Source organism: Neovison vison, chromosome 5 (genome assembly GCF_020171115.1).
Source record: "Neovison vison isolate M4711 chromosome 5, ASM_NN_V1, whole genome shotgun sequence".
Lineage (NCBI taxonomy): Eukaryota > Metazoa > Chordata > Mammalia > Carnivora > Mustelidae > Neogale > Neogale vison.
The window spans coordinates 155391283-155417837 of NC_058095.1; the positions used below are offsets into that span (position 1 = coordinate 155391283).

Genomic DNA, 26555 nt, shown 5'->3' on the forward strand with positions numbered 1-26555 from the left:
AGTCCCTATGGTTGCTGGGCAGAAATAAAATCTCAACATAGATTTGACCTAGGTAGAAATTAAGAAAATGCAAAGGGAAACAGGTGAATAGTAGATAGAAGAGGAAATTTTAAAATATGAATTAAAGAGGAAAGCCGAGGGTCACCTAGGACTGCCATAAAAAGTACACAACCTGGGGGGCTTAAAACAATAGAACTTCCCTGCCTCACAGTCCCAGAAGCTGTCAGTCCCAAATCCAGGGGTCAGCAGGGCCATGCTCCCATGGAAACCTGGAGGGCAGGAATGTTTCTTGCCTTTTCCAGCTTCTGGTATTTGCTGGCCATCCTTGGTGTTCCTTGGCTGGTGGGGACAGCACTGTGATTTCCGCTTCCGTTGTCACAGCGTGATGTCCCTGGATCTGTAAGAGTCTAAGGAGAGCAGTCATATGGAATTAGCTCCTACCCTACTCCATAATGACCTCATCATAACCAGTTACATCTGCAATGACCCTATTTGCAATGAAGGCCACATTCAGAGGCACTGGGGGTACAACCTCAATATATATATTTTTGGTTACACAATCCAGCTAATAACACTGAGGAGGATAAAAGAGAGCCCCGGGCTTCTTTCTCCATAAAAAATAGAAAGGCTAAAATCAGGGGTGCCTGGGTGGCTCAGTTGGTTGTGTGTCTGCCTTTGGTTCAGGTCATGATCTTGGAGCCTTGGGACTGAACCCCATTTTGGGGCTCCCTGCTCAGCGGGGAATCTGCTTCTCTGCTCATGCTGTCTCTATCATCAATAAGCAAAATTAAGTGGCATAGAATTGTCACATCAGTTTTCAGTACTTCACTTTGTATTTCTAGCTTATATTCTGAAATTCTGAAATCTTTTCATGTGTTCTTTTTTCACTGGCTGCTGTGGTAGTGACACTCTTCCTGCGTATGCACAGCTCAATTGCATTTCTATAGATTTACAATAAAAAATACTGCCAATAATGGAAATAAGAATGATAAAAAATTTCCTACATAATATTCTCGTGATTATATCACCTTGGAAAAAGGAGAAATAAAAGATCAAATGGGTGCCTTTTGCTCTGGAACATTATGTTGAATACATGAGTTTGAATCAGTTTGAATCAAGGTGCTACTGTTCAGCATAAACCGGCCATAAAGATGGACAAGCAAGCAAGATGAAACATTGAAGGTGATAATCTCTCACATCTCTGAGTAGGGCTTAAAAGTGAGCAAGTGAGAGATAGGCTCCCACTTTTGTTGAAACAACCCTGGGGGGAGGAGATCTGTGGGTTTTCGCCTTGCTTTGATGGGCAGGAGACGTCTGGGCGGTTTGGGAAGAGGACACAGCCTGGTCAGGCAAAGGAATGATGATGTTTTGCATATCTTCCCTGTTTTGATGATGTCCTAAAATCCAGCTTGCACTTTGGCAAGGATCTAGGGCAGCTACCCCGAGAGGAGTCCCTTATATAGTACCAATCAGTAGCCATATCCATTAAAAGGAGGAAAATGTTGGCCCTATGAAAATGGCCCATGCTGAGACCAGAGGTGATAGGGTAAAGGGAATTGGCGATTTGGTCTCACTTCCTTTTCCCCACTTTTAGCGGATGCTGCTGGTGTCCCAAATATATCCTCTCTGTCCATTCAGAGGCACAGTGATTGCATCCACCTATAAATATGTTAGTTTGTGTGGTATGTGGAAGTAAGGAGGTCGGAAGTGATGCCAGGCAGGGTGCAGAGAAGAATGAGAGGGCAGAAGGACGCTGCAGAGCAGAGTAAAAACTAGAGCAGGACAAGCAAGTGCCTGTCTGGTATGAACAGATGGGACATGTTGTATGGACACAAGACAAGTAACCTTAACTTAGCCTCCGAGAAAGAGCAGATGGTCTGGGTGGAGAAGATGAGGAAGTGTGACAGTCTCACAAATGTGACAGGTTCTGTATGAATGATTTAAAAATACTTCCTTATGGATAGTGATGAAGCCACAGAAAACTCCTATTCTGAAATCCCGCCACACGTTAGGGCCTCACTCCATCTCTAGAACTCAGATCCAGAGGGCCCCATGCTTTGATATGTGATGGGAAACAGAGCTGAATCAGAAAAAGAAAAGGCTCTAGAGAAATAAGGTAGTAGACTAGGGTGGGTACTGGAGGAAGACCAGAAGAAAAAGGCAAACCAACCCTATCACTTCCTAACCTCCCCCACCATAATTTCCTTACAGAAATTTCTCAGCCCAGCTTTCTTAGGAGTGTGCCACGAAAATATGAAGCCTATGGGCAGAAAGGTATCAGCCCTATGGCCCAAGACTTACTCCCCCGCTGCTCCTGTGGAGTCTTAGTTCCCAAATGCAGCTTTAAAAAAAAAAGATTTTAATTATTTATTTGAGAGATTGGGAGCATGAATAAAGGGGAGGGGTAGAGAGGAGAGGGAGAGGGAGAAGCAGGCTCCCCACTGAGCAGGGAGCCAGATGCAGGCTCCATCCCAGCACCCTGGGATCTTGACCTGAGCCAAAGGCAGATGCTCCGTCCACTGAGCCACCCAGGCACTCCCCTGCCCCCCAGATGCAGCTCTTAGCAAGCAGTCTTGCCCTGCTCACTCACAGGGGTGGGCTACAAGTGGACAAATCGCTCACAGGTGGGCCTCTGGGACCAATGGGAGTCGTGGAGAAAGACACCGCCCCTCCAGTGGGATGACTTGTGGGCACAGGCTCCATGTGCTCACAGTGCTAATCTGTTTGATAATTCACCTCCGTTGGCTTCCGCCCCTCCTTTCCCTGTCTCATTCCCCATTCTCTCACTGGTCTTTCCTAGGACAGCTTCCAGATAACTTGAAACTTTGTCCCAAAGTCTGCCTTGGGTCAGACCCAAGCTAAAACAGATGGGGATCATCTGAAATATTTTTTTAATTGATGAAACTTACTGAGGTTCTAATTCTATTAAAAGAAACTCCAATGTTGTTACATTTTGTTTCTTCTGCAGGAATTGTTCCACTGCACTGAAACCCTTTCCATCTAAATATGCAGTTGGGAACTCTCTGATACAATAATGTTAAAGAAGGATGTTCCCCCAAATCACGTTTTAATTCAATTAACATTTCCTGCAAATTGGCTAATATGCGGCATCATTTTCAAGTGGATAAATCACCTAATTTGATATTAAAAATCCACATGATCTCTAGACTTAACCATTATATGTTTTACATAGCATGAACATTAGCAATACAGTCCCAAACCAGTCTTTTAGGCCTACCTGGTCTTATCTGCTACAGATAAAGGAACTGTGAAAATTCTGGGCAAGAAAGCATCTCTTAAAATGACCTACGTTTGTTGAAAAATGATACTTCCTTCTTCTTTAGTAATCTTAATCTTATTGACTTGTAGTTTAAAGGCTTCATTTAAACATTCCTGGTACATATGATATCTACGTCAAATCACTTTGTAATATTCCAATATCAGTATTTCTCATTGATTGAGACAAAAATTGCATGTTAGTATCAAAGAACAAAGTATTTTGAAGCAATTTTCTCTCTGAAGTTTCTACCTTTGCCAACTCTGTGTCTTTATATAATATTCACTTAATCTTGGTGGATTGGATTGGATTGGGTTGGTCCTTTTTCATTCATGTAAATGAATTGGAAAAAAAACTATGCTGTGTATATGGACACTTTCAAATATTCAACGGAGTATTCTCAACATCTTTTCTTTTTTCTTTTCTTTCTTTCTTTCTTTTTTTTTTTTTTAGATTTTATTTATTTGACACAGAGAGATCACAAGTAGGCAGAGAGGCAGGCAGAGAGAGAAGGAAGCAGTCTCCCCACTGAGCAGAGAGCCAGAGGCAGGGTCTCAACACCTTTTCTTAATATTCACATTATATATAGTATTTTTTATAATAAGGGCTAGGTTTATACATCTTTTTTAAAGATACAGAATCACTAAGTGCATTGTTCCCACGTGGAAATTGAGACTGGTGACTTCAAAGAGACAAGCAGAGTTGTTGCATGTGGAATGGTGTTTTGAATTGGTGAACAACTCTTGAATAAGTTCCAAATAACAATTGAAACAGTAACTAGTTGCATTCCTGGCAAATTCAGCATGAATTAAAACTCTGCCAGGCACGTGTTTACATGTAAAATGAAATTGGTTCTAGATTCAGAAAAATACAAATAGACTTTTACCTACGTAAGAAACATGAGGTTGGAGAGTAAAACACAAGTTAGAAAAGAGAATGATTAAAGTTTTTTGGTAAAAGGATTGCGTCTGGCATTTACTGGACACCACGCAGGCTCCTCCAATTCATTGTGACAACCCAAAATACACTTAACAGGTTTCCAAAATGCTCCGTGCTCGGTAGACATCTATAATGAGTATTACTGAATCAGTAAAAAGATGCAAGTACCCTAAAAAAAACCCTCCAGACCTATTTCTTCATAACCATTAGTTTCATAGATATTATATGCTAAAAATGCATTTGATGCAGTGTAAAGGCTATTTTACCCAAGGACTGACCATCAACCCTAGTCATTATCTACTGATTCCTCCAAAAGATTGCTGACTACAATCCCTGCTAATTTGGAAAGGGGGTCCTCAGCCAGAATATGGAAACAGGATGTGGTTTACAAGGTAAAGGTACAATAGCTGTCATATGATCAGAACTTGGTACTTTGGAAGTCTGTGGTTCTTAATTTGGTTGTGGTTGGCCCCCTCTACTGTTAGTCATCTTTAGGAAAAATTCTTTCTAGCTCTGCTCTATGAAAGAAACATGGTGCTAAAGGCAAGCTGAAATCTACAGGAAAAGCTGTGTTAGGGATGCTTGGTCAGCAACCTTCCCCCAGGACTCCTCTGGAGATCTGCTTTCTAATGCTAAAACCTTAGAGATGCTGTGTTTTATTTTAGGAAAGGAAGACAATGTCTTCACACCAATAGACTCAAAATGGGTAGGATACAACATCTGGTAAGACACATTCCCTGCCCTCTACGGGCTTACTCTTTCAAACTTACCACTACTATCCCAATGTAGAAAGCAGATTCAGCAAGACATGGCAAGGCAGATGATGATTCCTAGTAACTGACAGAATTAGCTCTCCAAAATACAATCTAGAGAAGAGACAAGGTGGAAATACAGGCAAGGACTTTAGAAATGATAAACACTGAGCATTCTGGAATTGTGTGATAACCGTTGGCTAAATCACACAAGTATAGGAGTTCTCAACCTTACGCTATTGATATTTTGGGCAGTTTTGTTTCTTTTTTTTAATTTTTAAATTTTTTTTAGAGTAGGCTCTATACTGGGCTTGAATGTGGGGCTTGAACTCACAACCCTGAGATCAAGACCTGAGCTGAGATCAAGCGTCAGATATGTAACCCAGTGGGCCACTCAGATGCACAGAAGTCTTCACTATGGGAGGCGGCCCTGTGTATTGTAGGATGTTTACCAGCATCCCATCTGCCCATTAGATGCCATTAGTGGGCCCCTCTCATAACTGTAACACCAAAAATGTCTCCGAATATTGGCAAGTGTCCTCTGGAGTCCCCAAACTGCCCCCTGTTGAGAATCACTGCACTAGTGCTTCTCAGACTTTTGCATACAAATCACCTGAGGGTCTTGCTAAATGCTGCTTTAGTAAGTTTGGGAATGGGGCCTGGCACTTTCTAGTTCAAACAAGATCCCAGATGAAGCCAATGCTGCCCATGCAAGGACAATACTTGCTTCTTAGAAGACAAACCTACAGCTTTCTACCAGTTGTTATGTCCAGGTTCCGAGTGCAGAGTACACTCAAGGTACAGATCCCTGAAAATATTCTCGAGCAAGGTCTGCAGACCGTATTAAGTTACTGTGCATTTAGTTAAGAATGTTGCAGAACTGAATATAAATAAGTGAATGGGTTTTTTTGTTTTTGTTTTTGTTTTTCTAAACTTCAAAGTGCTTTATCTCCTATTTCAGCAGTTCTCCAACATTTTTATCTTGGGATTTCTTTAGCATTCTTAAAGATAGTCGAGAACTATGAGAGCTTTTGCTAACATGAGTTATATTTATTAGAAACATTAGAAATTAATTAAGAGATGGAAAAATTTAAAAACTGTTTGGAATTCATTTAAAAATAACAGACCCGGGCACCTGGGTGGCTCAGTGGGTTAAGCCGCTGCCTTCAGCTCAGGTCATGATCTCAGGGTCCTGGGATCGAGCCCCACATCGGGCTCTCTGCTCAGCAGGGAGCCTGCTTCCATCTCTCTCTCTCTCTGCCTGCCTCTCCATCTACTTGTGATCTCTATCAAATAAATAAATAAAATCTTTAAAAAAAATAACAGACCCATTGCACATTAATATAACTGATATATTTTTGTGAAAAATTGCGGCACATTCCCAAGCAAAAAATTATGTAGGAAAATAAAATTACTGCACATTTTTTTGCAAATGTCTAAGATCTGGCTTTATAGAAGACAGCTGGATCCTCCTATTGGCTTCTGCTTTCAGTCTGTTGTGATACATTGTTTCCACTGAAATACATGAAGAAAATCTGGCCTCACAGGATTTTGTTGTTGGAAAAGGAAGCATTTTAATAGTCATTTCCGATAATATGGACTTTTTTCTGATACTACAGCATAACTTAACAAGCAGTAGTTTCTTAAAGATTAGTTGGAATGAGAAATCTGAAGCCCTATCAATGAGCTTTTTGTACTGTTACACTAAAAGGTATCGGTTTATCTTGCAGTTTGCATTGATCTTACACACGCATGATTTTGTAACACGATGCATTGATCAAGTGGAGAATGTTGGTTCACTAAGTTATACAGCCTTCCCAAATGCACAGAGGGAAACTCCATTATATTTTCCTGAGTGAGTAAGAGTAAAGAAAAATGTCTTAGGGGCGCCTGGGTGGCTCAGTGGGTTAAGCCTCCGCCTTAGGCTCAGGTCATGATCTCAGGGTCCTAGGATGGAGTCCCCGCATCAGGCTCTCTGCTCAGCAGGGAGCTGCTTCCCCCTCGCTCTCTGCCTGCCTCTCTGCCTGATTGTGATCTGTGTCAAATAAATTAATAAAATATTTTTACAAAAGAGAAAAATATCTTACTACAATTATGAAAATAGTTCTGGCCTTCTGGAATCCCTAAAGTGGGGTGGGGTGGGGTAGCCACATCTACTTTGAGAACCAGTGACCTATGTCGGCTAAGGGTTTTGTTGCCAACCAATAGCTTCTGTAAAACAAATAAAAGCCTAAGGAAAACAAGTCACTTCTGCTTTTGCCCTCTAGCAATAAATCAGTGATAAAATTTTGGGTCACTCTCACCTCTTCTTCAAGGCAGGAGCTGTGTTTTATTGATCCACAAATTCCAGATTTAGCTCACTCAGTGCCTGGCCCTTACAAACACTCCAAAAGTATTTTCTTTTCAAAGTATGCCATACGGCTGTGTAGCCTGTCCTTTTCATTTAGACTTGTAGTTGGTCAGTCTCCCCACAATACGTATTCTTTAATAACTACATAATATAAAATTAAAGTTTTCAGGCTCAAACTGATTTTAAAAAACATGACTTTGCCTTAGTAAAGATTAATCTCATTTTGCGAGGGGAAAAAAAAAATGAAATGCCTAGGTCTGCAAGGCGGCTAAGGCAGAAGTTTGGGAAGCAAGGTCGCTCAGCCATAGACTCGCCACCCCTGGGATCTGACCACCTGCCGGCGCGGTGCGGAAGGGTGGGGTCCCGTGAGCACCATTCACGGCACCTGAGGGGATTCCGCGCGGGATCGACGCGGGAAAGGACTGGACAGCGCAGCTCTCGGCGACTGAGCGGCCTCTCGCACCTGGGGGACACCAGAACCCCAGATAGTTACTGCCAACAGTCCTCGGGGGAGCGAGCTTCGGGGGGGCTGTCCACAAAGACTGAGCATGCGTGGAACGCGCCGGGCGTCCCGTCCGGGGTGAGGTTAGAGGTCACGAGGAATGCCCCCCCCCCACGCCGACACTCCCGAGGAATCAGCAGCCACGCCGACTCCACAGGAGTTATACTCCCGCTCCTCCAACGAAGTCCCCCTGTTGCTTTTCTAAAGGGGACCCGCAGCAGTCGGGAAAACCCGGACAGACGGATCCCTCCGACTGGGGACCGACTTCCCTTCCCAGGCAGGAAGGGAGGGGGCAGGTGGGCGGAGCGGCGCGTCCCATGGGCTGCGCATGCGCCGCTCTCAAGCAGCCCCTGGAGTGTAATCCAGTTGCCGGATTCGCCGCCAGGCCGGGAGTGCGCCTGCGCGGTCGCCGGGTCCCTCCACCTCCACTTCCCCTCCCCCTGTCCCCCCGCGGGGGCTCCGGGTCTGGCGGGACCATGTTCACCAGCACCGGCTCCAGTGGGCTTTGTGAGTACCGGCTGCCGCCATCCTGGCTGTTCCCTACGCGCGACCCTGGGCACCTCTTTGAGAAGCCTGGGGGCAAAGGGGACCCTCGGGGTTGCAGGAGGTTTGGGGGCCGACCCTCCATGCCCGCGCCCGAATCTTAGGGGTTCCTTCCCGTGAGGGGCAGCGGACACTTCCCCACCTCAGCCTGGAGGGGCAAGTGCGGACTGAGTCCCGCCGTCAGCCCGGGCCCCCACCTATGAACCCCAGGTGCGGTGCTCACGTGTTCCAGGGGCTGCTGCAGGCGGGCTGGACAGTTAGGGTCGGGCTGGGTGTCCCGGTGTTCTCCGGGCTCGACCCCTTGTGCTCAGCGGCGCGTGTGCCAGGCTGAAAGAAGGGGCTGTCCTGGTGGAGCAGATGCTGGAAGCCTGCCCCCTTCCCAGTCACCTTGCTCCATTTAGGCTACAGAGGGACCGAACTGGCTCTCCCCCAGATGCAAATTTCCAACCTCTGTCTCGGGAACTGACCCCTCAGGTTTGCTTAGATTTCTTTCTTCCTCCGTCTCCTTTAAGAGTTTTTAGACAAACACAAACTGATGAAAGTACATTAAAGTGGAAGGAAGTTAAGTCGTTTGGCAGGAAAGTGCGGACATTGCTGCTGGATGTTGCCGTCATCTTGCACTCGAATGTCAGTGGTGGTCAGCAGGTAGAGGGAAAAGAAACATATCTAGCCTTGTAGACAATTTTATTTTTTTCCCTGAAATTTTTCAGTTGACTCTTGGTAAGGTGGCCTGTGTGTTAAGTAAACAGCAGTGAGATTCGGCACTGGGACAGCAACAGTGAACTGTTTTGAACAGTCATAACTTACAGTTGCTTGTCCCTGTTAGTACTTCCTGTCTCTCCACATGAGAACTTAATCATGCCCAGGTATGGAAGCAGTTGACATTTCCAAATACTAAAGATCTACCTTTATTGTTAGAAGCCTTTTCCGAGAATACAGGTCTTAGGCTGAGGGTGAGTATGAGAGACACAGGCATAATTTTAAATCTTCCTCACTCTCAGGTTTTGGAGTGGCTTGAATATTTATGATTTCCCTTGTTTCCTAATTAATTCGATTCACTCATTGGCCTTAGAGTAGGTTTTAGCTACTGGCTAGTTAATCTTCCCCAGACTACCCTTTGCATAAAGAACATAGGACTGTAGGCACTGCTGGTCAAGAAGGTGGTGTGATTTTCTTGGGATCACGCAGTGACCCCTACACTGGTGGATATAAAATTAATGGTCGAATCTTCCATTTTAGTTATTTCAGCCTTTTGAACTATCCTTCCCTCTGACCAAAATACATGAAAAAATTTAAAAGGTTACTGTACTGCATTACTAGGTTACTGGTTACTGTAGTAGTCATTGTGTTGGCAAAGTTTATTCTGCTTTGATACATGGTGACACTGGGGAAGGTCAAACTTGATCACCTAAGGCACAGGGTTGATGAGTACTGAGTTCTAGGAACCGAACTCCTGCCCAGGGAGAGGCACAGGCCAAGGCTTCTCCTCAGCTGTCTTGACCTGTTTCTGAAGTAAGTGTATCCTCAGGGTAAGACTTGATGGGATGGCCATTCCTCAGAAGGCCATGTCTCATGCACTCATTTAACAAACATTTTGAGCATCTGTTATGGGCTAGAAACTGCTAGTTGCTGGGATTTCAATGTTGAACAAGTCTCAGTCCCTTGTGTTCCTTTAGGGGATGTTGGGCAGTTTTTCCAGGACTGGTCTTTGGCAAGACTGGGTGTGAGCAATCATCTGCTTTAAAATTTTTCCTGGCAAGGCTGTCCACTGAAAGGGAGTGATTTTATTTAGCAAGTTGTGTGGCTCTTTGGTAAGTCAAAGTTCTGATTTTGAGTGAGTATCCCTGGAAGGATAATCTGCCTGCCCATGACCCTGTGGATGATGAGCGAACATTGTCTTTTCAAGGGAAAGAGTCCCTGTCATTTCCTACCTCCTGCATATATGTCCCTTGTTATGTGACTGGTAGATAATGGTGTTTTAGTGTTACATTTGCCTTCCTCTCAGTTATTTATTCAACAGGTGTCTATTGGGTACCCATGTAGGCCCCACACTGTTTCTGTACAGAGGATGAGGAGGTAAACCAGGTAAAGGAAACCAGCGTCAAGTAATTAACAAACAGTGATTTCCCATAGTGGTGAGAGTCCTGAAGACAATACGAGCATAATGGTTTGGAGATTGAGGTTATGGGGGTGCCTGCTTCAGCAAGTGTGGTCAGGAAGATATCTGGGAACATGACACTTGAGCCAGGTGGTGTGAAGGACCCAGGTGGTGTGAAGGACCCAGCCACATCAGAGTTTGTTGAAAAATGTACATTTTGCAGAAAGGGAACAGCAAGCACAAAGACTGAAACAGGCAAAGCAGTGCATTTTCAAAGCACTGAAGAAAGCTGGGGCTGCCAGGGCGTTAAATCACGGATAGGGTGTTTGTGACTATGTCTTTGAAACTGTATTGCTGTCTATCTAGTCATGTAATTATGGCTTGATAAAAGTGTATGGGAAACATATTCAGTACTTATTTTAGATTGCTTATAGACCAGGGCATCATTTAATTATGTGTTAAGTAATAGATGTATCATTTATTATACTTACTATAAATTTTTCCCATTACTTAGTCACTTCACAGTATATTCACTCTGTAACAATAGACTTAACCAACATTGATTGTATGTCTAATGTATTCCAGGTTTAGTTCCCACCCTCGAGTTCATTGTTTAGTAGGGAAATATTTTAAAAAAGAAATGAAACTACTTGTCTGCCTGGTGCTGTGAGTTTATTGATGGGGTGTGGGCTGGTTAAGGGAGAGGCACAGTTGTTGGTGCAGGTGATATTTGAGCTGATTTTTGAGGGATAAGTAAGAGTTTGTCAGGCATGCAAGTGGGGAGAGGCCCTCAAAGAGCAACAGAGCCTGGGCAGGCCTGGAAAAGAAGCAGGAGGTGGTGAATTAGAGTGTTGTTAGTAATGGCTGGACTGAGCAGTTTAAGAAGTGTGTGGTGAAATCATCCACCTGAAGAGGGAGAAGAGGAGGAGGTCGGGGAGAAGGTGGAGGAATGGCTGAGATTCCTCCTCTTCAGGAACACAGATAGGAATGAATGATAGACCAAAGTCCAGAGAAGCAGGAGGAGGTAATGATCTAGAGCACTAAGGAATGCTTTACGTTGCTGGGGGAAGGAAGACTGGGCGGGGGGGTGTTCTTGGTGGTGGTGGCAGCAGTGTTTCCAAACGCTGCCCGAGTCCTAGCTAGAAAAAAAAAATCAACCATGGAGCTTTCTGAATGTCCATATTCCCAGGTCCCATCCCCAGACAGACTGATTGAGAAGGGCTAATGTGGGCATCAGAAATCTGAATTTTTAAAGCATCCCCAGGAGATTCTAAGGGACAGAGAAATTTACATCAAAACAAGAGGGTGGCTGGCAGAAGGGGCAGAGTGAATAGAGTCCAGCGGGAGATACTGAAGGCTCCAGCTAAGGTAGTAGCAGTGAGAATGAACAGGATAGAGAAGAAAGATTCTAAAGATGTGTGAGTAGGTAGGTCGTGTCCATAAAACTTGTTGAGGGACGCCGGGGTGGCTCAGGCAGTAGAGTGTCTGCCTTCAGCTCAGGTCATGATCCCAGACTCCAGGGATCGAGTCCCTCAGCAGGGGACCTGCTTCTCCCCCTCCCTCTGCTGTTCCTCCTGCTTATACTCTCTCTCTCTCTCTCTGCCAAATAAAAAAATAAATAAAAACTTAGAAAAACAACCATAAATGAAACTGGTTGGATTTGAGGGATGAAGAAGGGTTGAAGGTGGCTCTGGATGGACAGACGGTGTTACCATTCGTTAGGGTCGGGGAATGCAGAAAAGGGGGAGCTCGTTGTGGGGAAAGACGAGTTCAGCAGTTGCCACATTTAATGTGTAGTGTCCAGTTAGAGATACCAGGGGGGCATTTGGCGAGAGGGCGCTACCGGATGTGGGTGGTTAGGTGGGAGCTCTGCCCTGGATGTGAGTCAGGGTTCTGGAAGCAGTGAGTGGAGTTAGGAGGCTGAGGACAGGAGCTCAGGCAAGTCTAGCAACTGAGGGGTGGTAGGGAAGGAGGAGACCGCAGAGTAGGCAGAGATGGGTGTTTCCTTGGGGGAAACCTGTCTTACTCTCTTAGTTCAATTAGATTTGCCCTCTTTTGTTGTACGTCAACTTTTGAGCTTCTCACCACCGTGGCTCTGATCGCCACAGTGTCCATTCCTCCTGTCTCCAGTTTATAGCCCGTTTCTGGCATCTTCCATGTCAAGTCGGGAGCCCATAGCTAATTACTGGAGTTACAGTCTCATCGGGACTCTCAGAACCTGGTTCTGCTGTCCTGCTACAGTCATCTGACGAAGCCCCAAGCTGGTGTTCACGTGTGACGCCTGATCTGAGTCCTTGGATTCCGTCATCTCCCTGAGCTCCTCGCCTGCCGTCCCCATCCTCAAGACTGGTCCTGGCCTCGACCCATCTCACTCTTCATGCACGCCCCCAGTAAGGGCTGTCACTTGTTTATAGCCACATTTTTACCGTTGTCAGTGACTTCCCATTGTCGGTGATAGTTGAGCTGAGTTTCGAGGGATGAGTAAGAGTTGGTCGGGCATCAAACTCGGTTCCCTTCTCTTTCCCCAAGCGAAAAGAGTGAAGCACTCGTCTAGCTGAAGCCCACCCTCCCCCTCTTCTTGACTCACTCTCTGCTGCCTTTTGTAACGCCACTCTCTTCTTCTTCCTCTCCTCCCAGAGGGTGAGCCTGGCACGTGGTTAAGTCTGGAGCTTTCTCTGGTTGATGCCGTAGTGGGCCTTTCAGAGACTCCCAGAGTACTTCAGATCCCTCACCTGTGGAAAGGAGAGAGTATGATGTATTTTGTTGAGTTCTTGTGAAGATTAAAATTTAGCGTGTATAGAGCTCCTAGACTGGGGTTCGCTGTTTTCAGCTGGGTCCTTCTTCTGTGTTCTCGAGAATACAAAAGCATAGCCCCGCTGCTGACCCTAGCCTGCACCTTCCCAGCTGCTGACTTTCTTCTTCCTGGCCTCAGTCCTGAAGACGAGCTTTCCGTTCCTTCCCTCCCCGCCCCTGCACTCTTTAGCCCTCCGCAGCTTGGCTGCTCTTTGATGGTCGCCCACTGGCATGGCTCTGCTCTACCCGCCGCAGCCGCAATCTTCCCCACCAGCCACCAAACCACAGAAACTGCTCCGGACCGGGTGACCTGGGACTTCCACACCAGCAAATCTACCGGATGCTTCTCAGTCCTTGTCTTAGTGGAAAGTTCTCTTGCATTGGCCTTGATGAACATTTCCTTCTGAAATTCGTTACTTGACTTTTATTTTTAAATTTCATGCTCACCTGCTTCTCTTCATACCTCCTGACCACATTTATTTAGTTTCTTCGAGTTTACTGGATTTGGCATTAGTAGGCTATGGTCACGGTTAGGAGAGCAGTTTCAGTGGTGCACTAAGGCCCAAACCTGCTTTGTCGAGGTACAGAATGAACCAGAGATAGACAGTACAAGTAATGAGAGTGGACCATAGGGACACGCAGTGGGGAGGGAATCAGGGGAAGACAGAGCTGAGTTAGGCCCTTTGCAGACTCAGGTGCTTGGGTGTTTTGCTAACTGAAAGTCACCCAGCACTGAGATGGAAACGGGTGCAAATTTATTAGCGTGAGAAAAAACTTTTGAGCTGAACTGGAACCAGCGAAACTGGTTTTGATTCAAAACCAGTTAGGGAGCCTGGAGTCAGATGTAGTTAGGGAAGTTAGGTGCATCCAAGGGCCAGTGAGCGGTGTCAGGCCACAGTGAGGACATTCATCTCGCTCCAGAGGTGGGCGAGCTGTAAGGACTGGCTGGGCCATTCACGGTCTGCGTACTCTGGCCCCTGCGTGATGCTTAAGTGGACACCTCGAAAATTGACCTCTCCAGCTGTTTTTGTGCTCTTAAGAAGTACCAGGCGAGGGTGCCTTGGTGGTTCAGTGGGTTAAGCCTCTGCCTTCGGGCTCAGGTCATGATCTCAGAGTCCTGGGATCGAGTCCCGCATCGGGCTCTCTGCTCGGCAGGGAGCTTGCTTCCTCCTCTCTCTCTCTCTCTCTCTACTCTCTGTCTCTCTCTGTGCCTACTTGTGATCTCTCTCTGTCAAATAAATAAAATCTTTAAAAAAAAAAAAGAAGTACCAGGCTATGTTGTCACTAATATATTCTTTTCTTTAGGTGTGTATTCAGTATGTCAAATACAAAACTTAGAGGAGATGAGAAAATGTTTTTGTCTCTCACCATCTCTTTGAAATGTACTCAGCTTGGAAAGCTTTTTGCCTTTGTGAAAAGGAATCAGACTTGGGACTTTTTATTCACTCTTCAAGTTATTGATTCAACAGCTGTTTAATGAGCATTCCGGTGAGCCAGCCCCTCTTCTAAGTGCTTGGAATTCAGTGGTAAATAAAAGATGAAAAGTACATTCAAGTGGCAATAACCTTAGAGAAGTCACAAAATAGGGGCTCAATTTAAAAATCAAAATATGTGTTTAGGGGCACCTGGCTGGTTCAGTTGGTAGAGCATGCCACTCTTGATCTGAGGGTCATGAGTTCAAGGCCCCTGTTGCACATGGAGCCTACTTTAAAAAAAATAAAAATACGTTGTTGAGTGTTTGAATCAACACTTCAGTCTTCATTCAAGGGTAAGACTTTCTTCCTTTTCCTCCCAGTTAAGACTCGAACTTGACAACCACTTGCTGTGAGAGAAGGGGGCGTGATTGCCTTCTACTCTCTTTGCGTTCCGCTGTGTCTCTCCCATTTTGTTTCTGACCTTCTTAGGTTCTAGGTTAGGTGGAGTGGGAGGAGGCAGGAATGGTGAACTAGGATTGTTCTTATGTGGCTCTTAGCCTGGTCCATGGTTCAAGCTGCCTTTCCTGTGTGTTCTTTAGATTCGTGTGTGACTCCCTTGCCTGCTACTCCCCGGCCTTGGGGAAATGCATCTTCATGTTGGTGGGCCATAGTTAGTGACTCTTCCCTTAGTTCCTAGGAACTTAGGTGCACCTACAGTTTCCTCCTTCTGGAGTCCTTTTGGCTTGCTTAAGGGTGCCATCGGACTGAGCCCAGGATGACCCCGCTGCTGGCTCTTCCCTGCGGCCCACCTCTGCTCTGCTCTGCTGGAATTGCGGATTCTTTGCCTCGGTGGTGCGTTTTGAGCTCTGGCATCACATGGCTTCTCTTTCTCCCACTCTTTAAGTTTCCCAAGGTGGAAATTTGCTGTACCCCTACTCCAGGAGTCACGTATTTGGCTCACTGAATGAGGTCCGTTGAGCCCCTGACGCAGCTCGACGTGAGGGTGTGGCTGTACTCAGAGCACGCGGATGCCCACTCCACGGATCCTTTTCCGGCTTTTCTCTGTTCAGTAGAGAACTCTTGCTGTTCTGCTCACTCTTCTTAGATTCATAATCAGGCTGAAAGGCTAAGAGTTGTGGGACTGCAACTAGATTAATTGTCTTTGTAAATTCTGCATTTTGGTGTGAAACCTCCCTTTGGAGCAGCCTTTGTATTTGGTACATTAGTGGGAATTCCAATTTTGTTATCTTGTTTTGGTTGAGTTTCTGTTTTAGGCGGCAAGATTCATCTGACTGGCCTCTTTAAAGGTGACTTGAGAATTTATATATTTCTGCTCTATTTCATTGTTTGTTGTAGTAAGGGATTAACTCATCAAGCCTGGGTTGCCCAAACCCTGCACAGTTGCCTTTAATGCCTGACTCTCGGGGATAAGCTATTTCCTACATTTCTTAACTTTCAGAGGAGTATATCCTTGAAATTCTCAAGAAATATACTATTTATTTAAAAATTTTAGCTGATGGGTGGCTCAGGGTTCTGGGATCATGATCTCAGGGTTCTGGGATCAAGCCTCACGTTGGGCTCCCTGCCCAGCTGCCTCCACTTGGGAGTCTGCTTGTCCCTCTTGCTCTGCACCGCCTCCCCCCATGCTTTGTTCTCTCTCTCTCTCTCTCTCTCTCAGAAAAAAAACCACAAAACCCAACCCTTTAAAAAAAGAATTTTAGCTGAGGAGGAAAGATAGGTATTAATTAGGGAAGAACAAGCATGAGGGGGGGATGCTATTAATTTTTATTTTTATAAAATATTTATTAAGTAATTTCAACACCCAGTATGGGGCTCGAACTTGGGACCCTGAGATCAAGAGTTGTGTGCCCCACCAACTGAGCCAGCCAGGCATCCCAAGGGAGAATGCTTTTATTTTTATTTACTTATTTATTTAATTTAAATTCAAGTTAGTTAACATATAGTGTAGCTTTAGTTTCAAAGTAGAATTCAGTCATTTATCTCTTACATGTAACACCCAGTGCTCATCCCGACAAGTGCCCTCCTTACTGCAAGTCACCCATTTAGCCCATCACCCACCCACCTCCCCTTCAGCAGCCCTCACTTTGTCCTCTGTATTTGGGTCTCTGTGGTTTGCCTTCCTTTCTGATTTATCTTATTTTATTTTTCTTTCCCTTCCCCATATTCATCTGTTCTGTTTCTTAAATTCCACATATGAGTGAAATCATATTTGTCTTTCTCTGACTTATTTCACTTAGCATAATAGCCTCTGGTTCCATCCACATAGTTGCACATGGCTAGTTTTCACTCTTTTTGATGGCTGAGTAATATTCCACTTTATATATATACCACATCTTCTTTATCCACTCATCAGTCAGTGGACATTTGGGCTCTTTCCATAACTTGGCTATTGTTCAAAATGCTGCCATAAACATTGGGGTGCACGTGCCCCTTTGAATCAGCATTTTTGTATCCTTTGGCTAGACACCTAATAGTGTAGTTGCTGGGTTGTAGGATAGTTCTCTTTTTAACTTTTTAAGGAAACTTCATACTGTTTTCCAGGAAGAAAGCTTTTAAAAATAGTCGTTCTTGGGATGCCTGGGTGGCTTAGTTGTTAAGCTCAGGTTGAGCCCCACATTGGCCTCCCTGCTCAGTGGGAAGCCTGGTTCTCCCTCTCCCTCTGCTGCTCCCCTCCTGTGTTCCCTCTCTCACCTTGTCTCTCCCTGTCAAATAAATACATAAAATCTTTAAAAAGAAATAGTCTTTTTTTTTCCAGTCTAAAAATAATCACATTATAGAAAATTGGAAAGATAGAAAAAAACTTAGTATTTCAGTTAATTTTCTTCATCTTTTCCCTGAAAACATTTATGTTCTTGTTTTAAATGAACTGATTTTATTATGATAAAATTAATAGAATTCATTAAAGAAAATTAAAAAATATGGAAAAGTAGTAGAAAGAAATAAAAATAGCATTTATGACCTCTTGGTGTTTATATTCATATTTTTCCTAGTGCAAAAGTGAAAATACAAATAATAGATTTATCAGACTCAAATACTATTTTGTAATTTGCTTTTATTTCATACAAAAGGCTTTTAAAAAGCAGTCACAATGACTATGTATCTATCCTGCTTTCCCTTTGTCATAAGAATTTCCCAAGTATGCTCTTCTTACAGAATTACATTGATGTTTTCTCCTGTATTTCCCCCTATTATAGTGATGCTTAGTAGATCTTAATTTTCAGATGTTTTTAGAAGTGAAAGAAGAGTAAATAAAGAGTATTACCTTATAACTTTTGATAATACTGCAAAATTCCAGTCCCAAAGGATGGTATGTGTAACTTTAAGGGAGAAAAGATTGTTTTATTTAAGTTACTATGTTTAATTTTCAGGGTAATGCTAGGTATTGTTATTCTATTCCTGCCACAAATGAATATTTTGAAGCTCAGATGATAACTTGTCCAAAATCCTGTAGCTACAATGTGGAAGAGCTAGGATTTGAGTCCAGGTTTGCCTCCGTCCAAAGTTAACGTAAATTTATTCCCCTCTCCCTTTAAGGAAAATGGCTGGGATCAATGGCGATGTAACTTCTTCTTCTTTTTTTTTTTTTTTTAAAGATTTTATTTATTTATCAGAGAGAGAGCGGGGGAGAGAGCGACCACAGGCAGACAGAATGGCAGGCGGAGGCAGAGGGGGAAGCAGGCTCCCTGCCAAGCAAGGAGCCCGATGTGGGACTTGATCCCAGGACGCTGGGATCATGACCTGAGCCGAAGGCAGCCGCCTAACCAACTGAGCCACCCAGGCGTCCCAGGCGATGTAACTTCTAAGCCTTAAGAAAAATATCTGGAAGAAAGAATCATAATCTAAGATTTTATTTATTTATATGATAGAGAGAGATCACAAGTAGAGAGGCAGGCAGAGAGGGAGAGGGAAGCAGGCTCCCTGCTGAGCAGAGAGCCCAATGCGGGACTCAATCCCAGGACCCTGAGATCATGACCTGAGCCGAAGGCAGCGGCTTAATCCACTGAGCCACCCAGGCGCCCCGAAAGAATCATAATCTAAATGAGGATTTTATGTATCTATATGATTTCTTAAAAATTTTAATCAAGAAGGGTGAGTTATTGTTAGTTTTACTTTGGTCACACTCTAACTGTAAGTTTTACTTCTGTAACACATTGCTTATGTAACAGTTACTACTAGGCTCTCTTCAAGCAGTTTCTACATATTAACTCACTTAATTCTCAAAACAAGGAGGTATTAGGATTATGCTCCCCAGTTTGCAGGTGAGAAAGTTTAGGCACAGACAATTTAAGCAGTAGCTTCAGCAAGATCATATAGCTGGTAAGAAGTACAATTACAATTTGAACCGAGACAATCTGGGTCCGTTGGGTTCTGAATGAATGAATGCACACTACTGCTTCTCAGACTTAAGGAAGTATATTTCCATGTATCTCTCCTGACCACTGAGATGGTCACAGTCTAGTGATGAATGTAATAGCTCAGCTTAGCAGTGGCGCTGGTATCCTGGTCTTTGGAAACTGCATTCCTGTTGCTTTTCCTTCCTCCCCTTGCAACTGCTTCAGGCGCTTAGTCCCGTGTTCCCCCATGTTCTTTGCAACCTGAGCCTCCCTCTGTGTTCTAAGTCCGAAACAAGATCCAGTTTTGCTTTCAGCAGGGATATTTTATGTCCTAATTGGGGTATTTTTGTCACTATAGTTATTTGCATTTTCTTCTTTTTCCCTTTTCTTCCCTTAGAAGTCAAATTATTATCTTCTTCCATTCTCAAGTTGTCTCAGTGTCAGTTATATTAATGAAGATGAAACCTACCTTAAATCAAGCTATGTTAAAAATGCATTTCTGTGGAATTTTAATAAGTACAACCTGATAAAGTATATTATGTTGGGGTGCCTGGACACCTCAGTCAGGTAAGTGTCAGACTCTTGATTTGGGGTCAGGTCATGATCTCAGGATCGTAAGGTCAAGCCCCATGTTGGGATTTGCACTGGGCATGGAGCCCGATTGAGACTCTCTTCCAGCATTTCTGAAGTGTGCTTTTTGGAACTCTGGTAAAGTGAGGCTGCTTGAGTTTTTGTTTTTTGCTTTTGTTGTTGTGGGTTTTTTTTTTTTTTTTCATTAAAAAATTGCTTTAAATTTATTTTTAAGTTGACTATTATAGGGTTTATTTTTATTTTTTTAAAGTTTACTTTTTTTAGTAATCCCTACATCTGATGTGGGGCTTAAACTCAGGGTCGTTGAGTTTAAGTTTAAACTTAAACTCAACGACCCTGAGTTTAAGTCTTACAACCCTGAGATCAAGAGTTTGCATACTCTTCTGACTGAACCAGCCAGACACCCCTTATTTAGTTTATTTTTACTAGCTTTATTGAGATATAATTGACAAAAGCTTTATATATTTATGTTGTATGTGATGTTTTGTTACATGTACGTGTTGTGAAATGATTACTGAAATCAAGTGAATTAACCTATCCATCACCTCACATAGTTACCTTTGTGTTTATGTGTGTGTTTGGTGAAAACATTTAAGATCCACAAATTTCAGGTATACAATACAATGTTAATCACCTATAGTCATCGTTCTGTACAATGATTAAGATTTAACCCTCATTTAAATTATGATTATAAATGAGAATTGTAATTTAACCTTCATTTAAATCATTACTCTCTTTCCCAGATACTTTTCTTAAGATTTTTAAGTTACAGTGCCATTGTTCTCAGACATTTCCCAGTGTTATGGTATCTTAATCCCTCGCATGTAACACAGAGTGGAAAAAGCGCAGTACTCTTCGGAAAGTGTTCTGAAGCTATGTGTGGTCCTAATGTTGTCAGCCATACTGTTTCTTAAGGACTGAGGAGGCCAATGAGCACTTCTGAGACCCTTAGTGGTCCTGCAACAAAGAGATTTAACTTTACTAACTCTTTGATTCTAAGACTTACTGGGAATGGCTTTCATTGTTGTAACATTTGGAAACTGTGAGGAAGAAACATAAAATTCCATGTCGTTGTAATGCCCAGACTTCATCCCTGTTTACATATTGGTACTATGTAAATGTTTTCACCTGTATGTACATGTACAAACATTTTTTTAATTAACATATAACATACTATTTGTTTCAGGGGTACAGGTCTGTGATTCATCAGTCTTACACAATACTTAGCACTCACCATAGCACATACCCTCCCCAGTGTCCATCACCCAGCCACCCCCTCCCTCCCATCTGCCTGCACTCTAGCAGTCCTCAGTTTGTTCCTTGAGATTAAGAGTCCCTTATGGTTTGTCTCCCTCTCTGGTTTTGTCTTATTTCACTTTTCCCTCCCTTCCACTATGATCCTGTCTCTTGTTTCTCAGCTTCCTCATATAAGTGAGATCATATGATAATTGTCTTTCTCTGATTGACTTATTTCACTTAGCATATTACACTCTAGTTCCATCCACGTCATAGAAAATGATGATTTCATTTTTGATGGTTGCATAATATTCCATTGTGTGTGTGTATGTGTGTGTGTGTGCGCGCATGCGTGCGCCTGCACTCATCACATCTTCTTTATCCATTCATCAGTTGATGGACATCTAGGCTCTTTCCATAGTCTGGCTGTTGTGGGCATTGCTGCTATAAACATTGGGGTGACCTGCCCCTTCAGATCACTACATTTGTATCTTTGTGGTAAATACCCAGTAGTGTGATTGCTGGGTCATAGGGAGCTCTATTTGCATTTTTTTTAAGGAACTTTCATACTGTTTTCCAGAGTGGCTGCACCAGCTTGCATTCCCACCAACAGTGTAGGAAGGTTCCCCTTTCTTCACATCCTCACCAACATCTGTCATTTCCTGACTTGTTAATTTTTGAAAGTAAAATTGGATCTGTATGCAGTTTCATATTTTGCTTTCTTCATTTAATCTCTTTAAATGAATTTGCCTCATATCATTAACATGTTCAAAGCTGACTTCTAATACTGTTTTGTTTTGCCTTATTACAAAACTGAAACATCCTTGCTGCCAAAAAATTTAAAAACTATATAAATCAGTGTAGAAAGGTAGAGTCCCATATAATTATACTTCCACTTAAATAACCATCATTATAGTTCAGTGCTCAAACTTTTAGACTTTTTCCAGGCAAGTGTCTCCCTGTGTATTCTTTTCTCTCTCACACATGTACACATGTGTATGTGTATGTGTGATTATACACAGACACGGCATTCAAATATGCATTTTGTTGGGTCCCCCCAAATTAGCTACAGAATCATGACTTTGAAAGATTATAACATGTTATATTAAAGCATTTTCCCATTTAAACAATGTTGTGGTGAACATCTTTACAGTTATTGATCATATCTTTGACTTCATCCTGAAGAGACCATCACAGAGACACCTGGGTGGCTCACTCACTTCAGGGTCCAACTCTTGATTTTGGCTCAGGTCATGATCTCAGGGTCCTGGGATCAACCCTCCACATCAGGCTGCCTGCTCAGTGAGGAGTCTGCTTGAGATTCTCTCCCTCACCCTCTCCTTCCATCCCTATGTACTCTCTCTCTCTCTCTAAAATTAATAACTCTTTTTAAAAAAAATGATCATAAATGTGGAATTACAGGATTAGAGGAAAGAAACATTTTAAAGCTGATCTGTATTGCTGATCCTTCCAGAAAGGATGTATCACTTAACACTTTTCAGGAGCATATCTTTCTCACCAAACTAGTAACAGTGGAACATGATAAGTTAAAATAATTTTTGCCACTCGAGAGATGAAAAAATGGCATTTTATTATTGCCTTAATCTGCATTTCTTTAAATGTCTGGGAAAGTGAACTTTTTTCCTCTTTCATTTTTACTGGTCATTTTAATAATATTTTTTGGAATAGATTTGACTGTTTGTGTACTTTGCCCATTTTTTTTTCTACTGGAATATTAGTATTTTATTAAGTTGATTTATAAAAGCCTTATTATTTGTCTTGGTGTATATTACAAATATTATAACCACTTGTCAGTTGCTTTTCAATTTTTTTCATGAAATTTTTTTCATATAAACTTTTTCATTTGTAAATAAGTCATTAAAATAAAGGAATTTAGCTCATAAATTTTATTAGGCCAAATTCTTTATCAGGTTCTAGGCCTCTGAGACCTGTTGAATATTCATCTAACATTTTTTGTATCTTTTTACCTAATTAGGAAGGTACTATACACTACTGCTACAAATTTGAATAGTCTAGGAGAGGAAAAAATGAAATGTGAAATTCTCTCTCAGTGCCAGCAATGGTATGGAATATATTCTTATAGATTGTTTCCCCCATGAATTATGTGTGTTTGTATTTAATATGAATTACATAAGCATGGGTAACAAAAAACTTAAGGGTATAATTTGAATTCTCCTTACTAGGAGTAACCACTTTTAAGTTCCTTTTTCTTTGCTACTTCTATTTATAACTACTGATATAGCTTTAAATGATATATTTATGCTTCTACTAATTTGTTAACTACTGGTTCTGTTTACAGATTCCCCATAAAGAAAGATGAGGAATTTCCATACCTCCAACATCTCCTTCATCTTTTAGTTTTCTTTTGGTTACTCCTTGAGGTGGTTACCCATTAAGGTGATTACCTTTATGATTTTAAATAATGGAGGAAACCCCTTTCTGTCATTTATCAATTTTTGGCACGATCAGTAGACTCTGCCATGATGATGAGAAACTAGACCACGGGCATGTGCACCTCTTCTCTCCTCTGGTTCCTGGTTTGTGTTCTGGATATGCTGGTGTGTCTACAGTCTGTTCTTTAATGGTAATGTAGCCTTCCGTGCATTGTCAGTTAGTTGATTTTTATGTAGAAAACCAAAACCAGTAGCCCTATTTATGTTATTATGGTTGTATACAGGTTTCAGAAAACCTGGGCTGTTTCAAGGAGTCTCTTAATTCCTTCTGGTAGTTCTTCACTACCTTAAGTTCATCTCAACTACTGCTGTTTCTTGAATCTTGCATCATTTTCTTCTTGGCTTCCTCTGTTTTATTCCCTGATGCTGGGGACACTCTCCTGGAGTTAATTTTCCTGCAGAGGACACAGGTAGTGAACTTTCTGGATACTTGCTTGGCCATCCTCGTACGTAGTGAAAGAGAATTCGTAAGTAGCTGGTGTGGGTTTCCTCTCTATATGTGGGTAGGTCTTTGTCCCCATGAGGCCCGTACCTTAAATGTCAGGGCTCACATGTGAGGCCTGTGGATCAGCTGGTTTCTGTACAGGAGGCACTGGGGCAAGGGACGGTGAGAAGCCGGCGCAGTCAGCGGAATTAGGCGGGCTTGGCACTTTCCATGAATTTTACTCCTGAGTAAACCCTCCTGCCACCCACTGTTCCCAACTGCCTGTCACCCGTCTGCTGCCATCTGCTTTGGGAGTTTGACGTTGCCCCAAGCTCTTCTATACTTTTTCTCTACTTTTCAGGGTCCTCCTGAAGTAGTTAGCTCCCTTTCTCTGGAGCATTTCTTAGATTTTATTTTGGGGGTAAAGCCTTTCTTCCAGCTGGGTTGGCCGAATGAATGGCGATGTGTGGGAAGAAATGTGGGAGAGCGTGTCTGGGGGTGAGCTTTGGCGGAAGGGCCTGCTGGCCCCGCTGGCCCCGTGCACGTGTGGGATTTACACTACGGGGCGTGGTTGAAACAGGATGTGGGTCCAGCATGAGGTGTTACTGAAACAAAGGTAGGGGAAGGACTCCCTTTCAGAAAGTTCTTTTTTGTCTTGATTGTATCAAAGAGCAAGTCTCCGGCGCTAGTCTGAAGTACCTCTCTGATCTTCTTAGTTTCCTACTGTAGCAGAGAGCAGGAGGCAGGCCCAGGTCTTTCTGTCAGCTATAAAATCAGCTAGAATTTTTAAAAATGTGTTTATTTTTGTCGTTACCACCTGCTGATGACAAAGTGACACCTGTTTGCCACTTACTGTGATAACACTAAGTTTCAATTAAAATATGTTTATTTAACTAAATCATAGTAAGGTGATTTAAAGAAAATATTGAATAATAGGATAGGTGATACTGGGATATAGCAAAAATCGTGGTACTGTAATGGGAATGATTGAAGTTCGAGAAATCCTCTATTCTAGTGAGTATTTTATATTATTCTGATTCTTGGTGCTCATGCTTCTCCCCAGGTCTTGGTATTTATTGATTAGTTCCCTGGACTCATTTGGAAGGAGACATTTTTTTCTGGTGTTTTGAAGGTTGTTTTATTTCAGTATAACTTTAGAAGGGAGGAAAAGTGGACAGGTATATGAATCTGTCATCTTGAACTGAAATTTTATCTAGCTGTCTTTTTGGTTTCATTGCTTTTATTTGATTTTTTTTTTTTTTTGTCCGTTTAGAACCAGTTTTAGTGCCTAGAGTTTAAGTGAGGCTTTCTGTCCCCATCAGCGAGGCAACCTTGGCAAGGGGGTTAGAGATGTTGGTCTCGTGCCTGCTCACGCACAGAGTAGGTGCCCAAAGGCCATGTACAAGTCCAAATGAATGGATTTCAAATTTGGTTCTCTTGTGCTTTTCCACCGGACACGAGTGGAAGAGGTTCATTGGAGATTTAAAGTCAGACTTGGGTTTCTCCACCTTGTGAATGTATGTTCTGTTTGCATCTTTTCCCAAAATAGACCCATTTGGCCTGTGTTAAACATCTGCTGAGTCGATCACTCCCTTGTCTATTTGTCTTCTCAGATGTTCTAGTGTGTATCTTGTAGCTGTGGTAGCCTTCCTTGTCACCCTACTTTGGCTCATTGGGTCTTTGAACATGTAGAACCGTCTGTGGCTTGTCAGGAAGCTGTTACTGGCCACACTTGCCTCGTGCTTGGCCGTTACAGCTCAGGCCTCTATCAAATTAGCATCTCCCAGACAGACGTCCGCCTCTCTGGTGATTGTCTCGGCCAGGCTTTGAGAGCTGGCAGACCACATTGCTGTGTATTGCTGGATTCGTGTGTTGGTGGTCAGGGTACAGGGGCAGGGAGGAGAGTTTCTTTCCCACCATTTTAAAGCTGGAGTATTAAAGACAGAAATCCAGATTTTGCTTGTATCAGGCAACGTGGAGACTGAATTGTCACGTGACAGAAATCCACTTGTCATGCACTTTCTGCCATCTACCTCCCCCGCTTCCCTGATCCCTGCCCGTGCCTCTTGAGGCACTTGAACAGATTTCCTTGCCAATAACCACACATTTCCCCCCTTTTTAAAATTATTTTTCTCCCCTTATGGTTTATTGCAGGGTTCAGAACTATCCACAGATTCACCTTTTCAGAGTCGTTCATACTGTTGAATAATTATCCCCTGTGCATAACAGTCATAGTTTTCTTCTTTTGGCTTTTAAAATTATTATTTCATTGTAATTGTATTCTCTAATTAGCACTTTTAACAATTACCACATTTTATGCTTAATGAAGGGCTTAATGTTGTTATTGTTGTTGTTTTTGAAAAGCTTAATGTTTGTATAAAGTCTTCCTGAGAAGGATAAACCCGAGGAGTGTCCAGCATAGGGGCTGCGCCGAAGTAAAAGCGTAGGTGACTGATACCATCGTTGGTGACCCGCAGATTTGGCACGCTTTCCCCTGGCACGCAGGCCTTTGTGTTAGGCTGTGTTTTAGAACTTGTTTTTAGATTTTATTGCTCTTTTTCCCCCCCAACTCTTGCTGTCTTAATATTTTAGATATAGAATACGTTTTTGTATCTAGAGGGGAAGTTCTCCTACTTGTGTTTTTGTCGTCGTTTTCTGGAAATTCTTCATCTTTTCTCCTTTTCATTTCCCGGTGAGTTTTACGAGCCCTGGTCCGGTGGTGAGTGCTTCTGGGTTGTCCCCGTGAGGCAGGCGGTCTGCCCGGCTGTTGGGTGACCTCTGTGAGGAGCAGTCAGTGCGACACGTG

At 43.0% G+C, this 26555-nt stretch overlaps 1 protein-coding gene and 1 long non-coding RNA gene across 2 annotated transcripts in view; one reads left to right on the top strand and one right to left on the bottom strand.

Moving 5' to 3' along the window:
- Positions 1-295: 295 nt before the first annotated feature.
- Positions 296-8805, bottom strand: LOC122907212. The gene is made up of 3 exons (XR_006384702.1): positions 8587-8805; positions 4987-5082; positions 296-407 (listed from the first exon to the last, which is right to left on the bottom strand). It is a non-coding gene; the product is annotated as an uncharacterized LOC122907212 (long non-coding RNA).
- The window catches only part of UBAC2 (UBA domain containing 2), a 178117-nt gene continuing 159713 nt past the window's right edge, over positions 8152-26555 (top strand). The window contains exon 1 of the mRNA XM_044250026.1: positions 8152-8327. Within this exon, the coding sequence (XP_044105961.1) occupies positions 8297-8327 (31 nt within the window). The 5' untranslated portion in view covers positions 8152-8296. The remainder of the gene's footprint in view (positions 8328-26555) is intronic.